We start from the raw sequence: 10,512 nt of genomic DNA on the forward strand, positions 1-10,512 counted from the left end.
TGATTGTGACTGGAGCCAAGCACTTGGGAGTTACTGGCATTTCAAGAGTCTTTGAAGGGGTGTCTGGGTGGCTCAGTTGGTTAAGCATCTGACTCTTGATTTTGGCTCAGGTCATGATCTCACGGTTTATGAGTTCAAGCCCTGCATTGGGCTCTGTGCTGACAGTGCAAAGCCTGCTTGGGATTCTCTCTCTTCCTCTCTCTCTGCCCCTCCCCTGCTCTCTGTCTCTCTCTCTCAAAACTAAATGAATAAACTTTAAAATATATATTAAAAAATAATAAATAGTATTTGAAGCCAGAGAAAAGGGTGATGTCAGTCCAGGTAGAGTTCCCATCTTTAGTAAAAAAACAAACAGGACAATTGGTTAAATTTTAATGTCAGATAAACAGCAAATAATTTTTTTGTGTGTGTAGCCCACATTGTATATGGATATACTGATCCTAAAAATTATTTATTTATGTGAAATTCAAATTTATCAGGGCACCAAGTACTACATCTGACAACCATAACACAGGCTGCAAACACATGCGTGCAGGGGCCAGGAAGGCCATTTCACAGGGTGAGGGGGGTGTGAAGCATGGTGGGGAGGGGAGCAGGTGGCCAGCCTAGAGCAGCTCTGTCTGTTCTGAAAGTACCGCAGCGGTGCAGGTCTAGACGCCAGTATTGTAATGTTTCAAAACATAATAATAAAAAAATGTAGATTTTAATGTGGAATATCCAATTTTATTTCATATTTTTTGATGTTTTTATTTTTGAGACAGAGAGAAAGCACAACCTGGGGAGGTGCAGAGAGAGAGGGAGATAGGAACCGAAGCGGGCTTTGCACTGACCGCACAAAGTCTGACGCAGGGCTCAAATCCATGGGCCTGGAGATCATGACCCGAGCCGAGGTGGGTTGCTCAGTCAAATGAGCCACACAGGTGTCCCTGGAATATCCCAGGTTTTAAAAGGGGACAACAGTGAAAAGAAACAAAAAAACATTTTGAGGCATGAACAAAGCAGGTCAATGGGGTCCAAAAGGCATATCAGCCACGGGGTTGCCACCTGGGGTCTAATCACTAGGGAGGGGGTGGGGCAGACTTTTACCCCATGAGTTACAGTGCTTTGCAGTGTGAGTACTTGGGTGTGGGGAAAGGACAGCAGCAAGGGAGTGAGTCCCTCATGTGAAAGGTAAGATGTGCAAGCAATTCCTCTGGCTGAGGCTCCACAGTCTTGCCCTTGGGGGCCTGGACAGACCCCACTGGCTACTCTCCCTGGCGCTGGGCAGTGGACAAACCCCACGGGGCTACACCCAGTACCACCTGCTCTCGCAGGGCCCAAGGAAGACAAGGCTCTTCTACAGGCATCTCAGGGAACACAGCAGCAGCCGCTGGGGCCTTGCAGGCTTTCACCAGAAAATTGTGGGCGGAAACTTCCCGGGGTTTGCTCTGAGCCGGTTTGAGGCTTCTCAGCTTCAGATGCAAAGTGAGTGGGTGTCTCTTTGAGAAGCAGAAAGACAGAAGGAAAGAGAGAACGAGAGAGGTGTTTCCCTTGCCTATGGAAACTCTATAAAGACAGAGCTGGCTTTTCTTCCCTGGAGCAGTCAGAAACAGCGGTCCTGGTCTTGACATCTTCACTGGGGACCAGCCCGAGGAACAGGCTGCCATGCAGCAGCCCCTGAATTACCCATACCCCCAAATCTACTGGGTGGACAGCAGGGCCAGTTCTCCCTGGGGCCCTCCAGGGTCGGTCCTCCCTTGTCCATCCTCTGTGCCAGGAAGGCCTGGACAAAGGAGGCCACCACCGCCGCCACCACCAACACTACCACCACCACCACCGCCACCACCGCTGCCCCCACTGCCATTGCCACCTCTGAAGACGAGGAGGGACCACAACACAGGGCTGTGTCTTCTTGTGATGTTTTTCATGGTTCTGGTGGCCCTGGTTGGACTGGGGCTGGGGATGTTTCAGCTCTTCCACCTCCAGAAGGAGCTGGCTGAACTCAGAGAGGTAAGCTGCTGTGTGGATGACTATGCCCTGAAGCCATGGGGCAGGGGTGGGGGGGGGGACTACCGCGGCCCACAGGGATCATGGTCTCACTTGCAAAGTATTTAAAAAAATTTTTTTAAGTATATTTATTTATTTATTTTGAGAGAGAGAGAGAGAGAGAAAGTATGAGCAGGGGAGGGGCAGAGAGAGAATCCCAAGCAGACCCTGTGCTGTCAGCACAGAGCCCAATGCAGGGCTTGAACTCATGAACGCTGAGATCACGACCTGAGCCAAAAACCAAGAGGAAGGCGCTTGACCTAGTGAGACACCTAGGTGCCCCGAGAAGTAGTTTTTAATCCTTTTTTTTTGTCTTAGAAATGGATCATTCTAGGGGTGCCTCGGTGGCTCAGTCAGTTAACTGTCCAACTTGATTTCAGCTCAGGTCAGGATGTCACAGTTCGTGAGTTCAAGCCCCATGTCAGGTTCTGTGTTGAAAGTGCAGAGCCTGCTTGGGATTCTGTCTCTCCTCTCTGCCCCTCCCCTGCTTGTGCATGCTCTCTCTCTCTTTCTCTCAAAATAAATAAATAAACTTAAAAAAAAAAAAAAGAAATGGATCATTCCAGTGATTCTATTCTGTAGGCAGAGAAATGGAAGCTCCAACGAGTGAAAGGAATACTTTCTATACTGGAAAGGATTGGGGCCAAAATAGGACTGACAGTTCTTGTTCTTTCTTTCTCAGTGGGCAAGTTAGTCTGCTGAACCCCTCCCTCCCTAGAGCTTAGTGATTCAAAAAAGAAAAGGAACTTTGAGGTCTTGCTTAGAAGTGAGTTCGTTTAAATGACCAAACTAAATTTCCTTGTAAATACCTAAAAATATTAGAACTATTCCAAATCACACACATACACACACACACAAATGGAGGCATGGTAAGACACAATTGCATGGCCAAAGTCTGAGTTAGGAAAGGTTCTGAGGTATTTAGATTCCCTTCTCAGGTTTATTTGGTTTATTTGACAATTTTGCTCCTTAAGCATAAAGAACTTCATATTTATTATATATCTTTTTTCTCTCTCTCTCTCTTTTGCCAGTCCACCAGCCAAAAGCATGTAGCATCATCTTTGGAGAAGCAAATAGGTGAGTTCTTTCATGCATGTATGTTGAGTTTCTAAAGACAGCCCTCACTGCTGAACCACGTTGGTGGAATGCCTTGAATTCCATCTCATTCTTGGATAATTGTATACTACAAAAGGAATCCTAGCTAATTCTGAATCTCTAGTCATTTTGGTTCCTTGAGCTGCCCTAAACATGAAGTGAATTTAATCATTCAAAACCAATATAATTGAATATTGCACACAATTCAAAATAATTTCCATTTGGCTTTGGAAAGAGACACACATATACAACTTTTGTCCCCTAAGCAGCTGGCTCCAGGCCTGTCCCCTTCCTCAGGGCTCCTGCTTTTCATGAACAGGGCAGTGGCTATAACTCATAGGGAGAGGGGGGCAGGGTGGGGGAACAGACAGATGTTTCTGGGAAAAGTCTTCTCCTCTTTAAATTCTCTGAGAGTTTGCTCAAGAGTCAAGCTTTATTTAAAAAATTTTTTTGGGATATATTTTATAGGATATATATAGGATATACATTCTATAGGATATATTATATAACTAAGCTTTTATTTTTATTTTTATTTTAGTTTTTAGAGAGAGAGTGTGAGCAGGGGAAAGGGGCAGAGGGAGAGAGAGAGAATCCTAAGCAGGTTCCACACTCAGCATGGAGCCCAACTTAGGGCTTGGTCTCATGACCCTGGGATCATGATCTGAGCCAACATGAAGAGCCGGATGCTCAACCAACTGAGCCACCCAGGCGCCCTTAAGTTTTTTAAAAAGTAGGCAATTAATTATCCACATTGGGGTTGATCTTTTGCATTCACTGGCAAACTTGGGGAAAGACTTTAGGCATTTTTCAAAGGCTAGTCCAACTTCCCCCAAAAAGGCAATCATGAGCTACCTTCAATAATAAAGGAAAGTCCTTTATGTGAGATTCAGAGCAAGGGAGAAGATGAAAATGTTGAACACTGACCTTGTGAAATTTTGGGATATAGTTTGGAAACTATGGACAGGTAGATTTAGGATGCTCTGGTTTATTAAACCAAGTTCACTGAACTTTGGATTTGGTAAGAGTTGGAAGGGAGCTTGGAGCAAATCTAGTCCAGTCATCTCACTTCTCAGAAAAGAAACAACATACCAGACAGATTAGGGGATATGCCCAAAACCACAGGTGTAGAACTGGGGTTGAAGGAAAGAAACACAGGCTCCTGATGCTTTGTCAACTACAGGGCTTTCCAGTATATAGACTGGCGCCTTATGAAATAGGGAAACTTCCATCTGTCTATGACGGCCATGGAATGAGAAATAAAGATGAGAAGCAAGATGTGTCTGCAAAGACAATAGGTAAATCTCATCCTTAGAAACTGGGAAGCAAACAGAAGACAGCACTGGCCATCCAATGAGGGGAGGCTGTTTCCAGATTTTCTTATGTGTCTATCGTAGGTGACCCAAGTCATCCTACTGCTCCAGAATGTAGGCTCTTTAGGAGCCATCCTTTGGATGCTCTGGTCTCTAGTTCTAGGTCCAAGTCCCTAAGTGTTAGAAAGTCCAGGTGTATTCAAGCAGAGTAGAAATATTTGGTAGAAAAATGAAGCCTTGGGAGGATTTCTAAAATAAAATAGCTTTGAAAATCAGTGGAATGTGGCTGGTGAAACAGGTCCCTAATTACTCATCTTTCACCCACTCTCTGGGATCATTTTAGTAACTAAAAGTTAAGTGAACAGATGAGTCAGGTCTACCTTTTCCAGTAAACAAGTATCTTCTTTACATCAACCCAGATGGGCCAGAGATTGGTGAATTATCCCACGGAAATCAAATTAGCAACTTTATTAATAAGATAAGAGATGCAAATTAAAACAAGAGGATACCCATTTTCATCCATCCAATTAGTAAAGATAAAAAAAAAAACCAGATTGGCAAAATGTGAGAGAAAGTTTGCTTAAACATTAGTTGACAGCCAGGGAACAGGTAAATTGCTATACCTTATCTGAAGAGCAGTTGGAAAAATGTACCAAAAATTTAAGTGTTCATTTGCCATGCAACCTCATCACTAAGAATTTATCTTGATAAAATAATCAGAGATAATACCTAAAATCTCATAGATAAGGATGTTCATCACTTCCTTATTAGGCTATTTATAATAAACAAGTCAGAAGAAACTTAAATGCCTCTTAACAGATTAAATACATTATGGTGTATTCAGAGCTCCTAATACGCAGCAACTAAAATCCATATATTAGAAGGACATTTAATGTCATGGAGATTGTGCATTCTATGTTAGACAAAAAAACAAGTTATAAAACAGCATGCTTAGGTTAATATTGGCTATATAAGTGCATATGCATATTTTTTATTCTTAGTAAAGAACTAGAAGGACTAGTTATTTAAACATTCTTATTTGCTCCTTTTTCACTTTCCATTTTCCCACAGTTAACTCATTAAGTCTTTTATTCATTCACAAATGTTCTTGGAGTGCTTCATATGTGCCAGGTTGGGTGCTGGGTGTTGGGTGATGATTGAAAACAAGAGAGACAAGGGTCCTGCCTGCACAGAGCTTTTAGCAAGCTGGAAAAGATAAACAAAAGCAAGCAGGCCACGGCATAATTTCAAATTGTACTAAGTGCGACATAAGATAGAGTGGCCTGGAAAGTCCCCTCTAAGAAGGTGTTTTGTGTGTGTGTGTGCATGTGTGTGTGTGAGTGTGCATGTATGTGCAGTGGGAGGACAGAGGAAAACATTCCAGCAGTGAGAATGGCATGTGCAAAGACCCTGGGGGCAGGAAACATTCATCACTGAAGCGTAGGACATATTTCCAGTTTATTTCAATATTTATCCAGAAGATACTTTTATTGAGTACCCTTTATGAGAATAACACTGTACAAGGCTCTGTGAGGGATATAAAGATACGCAACATGTGGTTCTCTGTTCCATTTCCTGTCAGCACTTGGCTGAATGTCAGACGAGTTGCACAGATGGTTTGTGGTATAGGAATGTAGAGGAGACTCAGTTTTGCCTTTCCTGTTCACTAACACCTCATTCATTGTGGGTGGTCTTGGGTGGCTAGAGAGGTAATGATTAGTCAGGTAACATTCTGAGTTGACTGGGGCATTCTCATGCCATATGTGAGTCTTACAGGCTAATCACAAGGAACTTGATGTGGATGAGTGCCTTTCTATGAATCTTTCTTGAATGCCTTAGCTGAATTCATTAGCTAAGTGGTAGCTCAGTTTGATTAAAATACCTGAAGTCAGAGACACAATGTCTACTTTGGGAACTATTGTCTATTTTAACTCCTCCAATTAAATTTAACAAATATTTACTGGCTATATGCCCTGTGTCAGAAAATGAGCTAAGTACTCTGGTAGATTAAATATATAGTAATAAATTTGCCCTTTATTTGAGGGGAATAAGACAAGTTACACAGGCACCTCAGAAACGGGGAGTCAGAACTGACAAGAGAGGTAAAGACAGAGTGATTCTAGGTTTCAAAGGAGGGAGAAATATTTGATTAAAAAGGCCTAGGATGGTTTCCCAAAGAAAGAGGTGTTGTAGGTGGTATTTAGAGGGTTGATAGGAATTTGCCAGAAGGATCTGTTTGGAGGGCGTTTTGGGCAGACGGAACAGCATGAGCAAAGGCACAGGGGCTGGAAGCTGGGTGTGTTCAGGTTATATCAGAACTCGTGTTGTGCAGCCTTGGCCAATGTGAGCAAGTAGAGGAGATGAGGCTGGTCAGACAGGCAGAGATCGTGTGGCTGGGGAAACTTTTACACAATTATATATTCAATAAGGAGCTATTCGAGGCATTTGAGATCTGAGGATGATTAATTTGGGCAGACTGTCAAATGCCACCTGGGGGGAGACCTAATGGCCAGGAGGTGAAATCACAGTCTTCTTTGGCCTCTGTCCTGAGGAGTGCTACAGACAGCAGAACCAGAGTAGAAAAATCCTAATTTGGAGTCAGGAGACCTGAGTGTCTATCCTTCTCTGATATTGAGTAGCTGGGTCAGTGCCACCCAAGTTCTAAGCTCATTTAGCCATCTATAAGGTAGAACAATAACGTCTACTTCAAAGGGTTGTGGCAAGTTCAAATGCAGTAACTGATCTGATAGCTCTTTACAAATCAACCTTTTTCTTGTTTTATTGTGACATTATAACTATGCACATGTCTATTTCAATTTGGTTGAATTTGGCTTATTTTGGTTCAATTTGGTTTATTTTTGACCTCTTTGTTTCTGAAATACAGGTTCCTGTGAGTTCTATGGTTTGAATTTGCATGATTAGTATATGTCAGACTGTTGTCATTTATGTTTTTAAAAAATCACTTTTATTTAAATGACCTGTTCAGAGTCCCAACAAAAGAATGTTTGGTGTCTCATTTTTACGTGTATTTTTCATCTCTCTATGATACAGGTCAACTCAATCCACCCTCTGAAAAAAGGGAGCTGAGAAAAGTGGCCCATTTAACAGGTCTGTATCTGGAAGGTACATGGGGTTTGGGAAAGCCTTTGACAGAAAGCTGCATAGCTGGTTGGGTACTGTGCTCTGAGGGAGTTGTTACTTTCTGGTGATAGTATTTGACACCCAAGAATGGTCCCATGTTTCTAGTCAAGTCAACCTCACACGCAGACTGAACCCCTACCGCAGTCTAGGCCATATTCTGAACTAGAGAAATGGAACTCCACCAGGAGCCCACTCTTCAATAATTCCAAAGAATTGTATGAGATTTGGGGCATGGGCATAAGAGGTGAGATCTGGGAAGGTGGGGAGTAAGTGCTTTTCTGGTTTTCTGGAAGAGCCTCGCCCTGCTTTCTGCAAGAGTAGAACTGGGAATGAAGAGAAAGGCCCAGTCCTGGCACGGCGGGACTTCCTGCATGTGGTCACGTAGTGGAGTGAAGTGATTTGATAACAGTGTGGTATGGGCATTTCCAGGGTGTAGTCCATTAACATCTGAAAGTGGAAAAGTATCACAGAAACTGATGTGCCACTGCCCCTGGAATTATTTAGGCAGAGGCTGTAGAATGATCCAGTTTGGACCAACAGATATTTATTGGACACATGTTGTGTGCCAAGTCTTGGGGACATGTAGATGAATAACACATGGTTCCTGCCTTCAAGGAACTTAAGGTCTAATACCTTAAGAAAGACAGGTACATAAGCAGTAATTTAAGTAATGGGGAGTATTCTCTGGTGAAGGTATGTGTATACAGCTGTGGGGACATAAAAGAAAGGGAATTTTAGCCCAAAGTAGGGGACTGAAGACTCCTTAGTGTAGGCAAGGAGTTGGACCTGGTGATCCCTAAAGATTCTTCCCAACTTTAGAATTTCAGAGTTCCTTGGGTTTGGCTTTCCTCCTCACTGATGGAACCTCGAAGCCTAGAAGTTTTGGTGTTAGTTCTGACGACTATAGAATCTTTGTTCCAGAGAGCTAAAATAATCTCAATAATGTCCCATTGTAATTGACTAGCATATATATTATTGTCCCAGTTGTATAGATGATAAACTGAGGCAAGCAATTTAATAGAGGTGTTGAAGGCATTCAGTAATGGATCAAGTCTGACCCATTGGCCTGTTCTATATGGGCTATGTCACTTTGGTCATCTGCTCAAGGAAAGGCCCACAGTTTTTGCCTTGGAAGCTTCTTTTGTTGGATACATGAGCATTCCTGGCTGAACGCTCCTCTCTGATTTGATTTCAGGCAAGCCCAACTCAAGATCCATCCCTCTGGAATGGGAAGACACATATGGAATTGCCCTTGTCTCTGGGGTGAAGTATAAGAAGGGTGGCCTTGTGATCAATGACACTGGGATGTACTTTGTATATTCCAAAGTGAACTTCAGGGGTCAGTCCTGCAACAACCAACCCCTGAACCACAAGGTCTACATGAGGAACTCTAAGTATCCCCAGGACCTGGTGCTGATGGAAGGGAAGATGATGAACTACTGCACTACTGGCCAGATGTGGGCCCGCAGCAGCTACCTGGGGGCAGTATTCAATCTCACCAGTGCTGACCATTTATATGTCAATGTATCTGAATTATCTCTGGTCAGTTTTGAGGAATCTAAGACATTTTTTGGCTTATATAAGCTCTAAGAAAAGCACTTTGGGATTCTCTCCGTATGGTTCCTTGTTACAGGCACTGAGAATATGATCTTGAATGAGAGTCTTCTTAAGCCCACTTGAGGTCAAGTGAGAAGACATGAGCCAAGTAGACCTTGAGACTACAGGGTCCAGCAGGTCTACAGTTCCTCATCTCACTATAGATGTCCATCTGTCTGGTCCATGTGCCAGATGGGAGGGGGAATATGACTGAAGAACGTGAGACTCTCGCTGCCATGTGAAGATGCAGAGGCAGGGAGAAGCAGCTACCAAGGTGTTCTACACTCATCTTAAGTGGCCAAAAGCATTTTGGCCCATTGGAAAGGACAATTAACTCACCTCTTGGGGTGAGTTTACTGTCTACCTCAGGGGAGGCTGCCTTTCAGATATATGGATGTGACATGAGTGTATAAGGGATGGAAAAAGAAGACTAGGCTTGCATGATAAGCTAAAGAGACGAAAAGGCCAGTGTCCCATTGGCAGCATCTTTCTTTTTTTTTTTTTTCAAAATTTTTTGTAACGTTTATTTATTTTTGAGACAGAGAGAGACGGAGCATGAATGGGGGAGGGGCAGAGAGAGAGGGAGACACAGAATCAAAAGCAGGCTCCAGGCCCTGAGCCATCAGCCCAGAGCCCGACGTGGGGCTCGAACTCACGGACCGCGAGATCGTGACCTGAACTGAAGTCGGACACTTAACCGACTGAGCCACCCAGGCGCCCCGGCAGCATCTTTATTTCTAAATGCATAGCCTAAGCTACCAGGTGATGCTAACAGAATAGAAAGGGGGATCTTTTGGGAAGTTGGTCCATTCCCTACACAGCATGTACACTTTCAGTGCAATTGTAGAGGTGTGTATGTGTGCACACGTGTGTGCATGCGTGTGTGCGTGCATGCATGTGCACATGTCCACATGCATGTGACTGGAAGAGTTACCTAAGTAGGGACAATGTGGAGATTGGGAAGGACATGTTAGGAAAACATGGGTCGCTTCAGTGGTAGATTTTGAGTACTTGGCAACGAACTCAGCTGTCCTCAAAATAGTCCTCAAGACTCTTTGATTGTCAGCTGTTGATGCTGTTTTCCTATAATATAATCAGTATTTATATACATTTTGTGTATTTTAATGAAAATAATACATGTAATAAAAATTATATTTTAGAATACAGATAAACATGAATGTGCTTTTTGGAAATCACTAAGATTTGGATTTTTTCCTTATTATTTCTCTCCTCCATGGCTTCCTCACATATTTTGACTTAAGGCCAAGTTAAGAAGAACTCACTGGGGTGAGAAGAACTGTGGAGCAAATCTGTCATTGCCAGACATCCCTCTCCCTCAGCCTCT

At 43.3% G+C, this 10,512-nt stretch overlaps 1 protein-coding gene across 1 annotated transcript; it reads left to right on the forward strand.

Moving 5' to 3' along the window:
- The first annotated feature begins 860 nt into the window (after positions 1 to 860).
- FASLG (Fas ligand) lies at positions 861 to 9,433 on the forward strand. The gene is made up of 4 exons (XM_030302793.1): positions 861 to 1,989; positions 3,057 to 3,102; positions 7,482 to 7,538; positions 8,767 to 9,433. The coding sequence occupies exons 1-4, from the start codon at positions 1,645 to 1,647 to the stop codon at positions 9,159 to 9,161; spliced, it is 843 nt and encodes a 280-aa protein (XP_030158653.1). The 5' UTR covers positions 861 to 1,644; the 3' UTR covers positions 9,162 to 9,433.
- Positions 9,434 to 10,512: the final 1,079 nt, after the last annotated feature.

The sequence above is a fragment of the Lynx canadensis genome, chromosome F1 (assembly GCF_007474595.2).
Source record: "Lynx canadensis isolate LIC74 chromosome F1, mLynCan4.pri.v2, whole genome shotgun sequence".
In the NCBI taxonomy this organism is placed as follows: Eukaryota; Metazoa; Chordata; class Mammalia; order Carnivora; family Felidae; genus Lynx; species Lynx canadensis.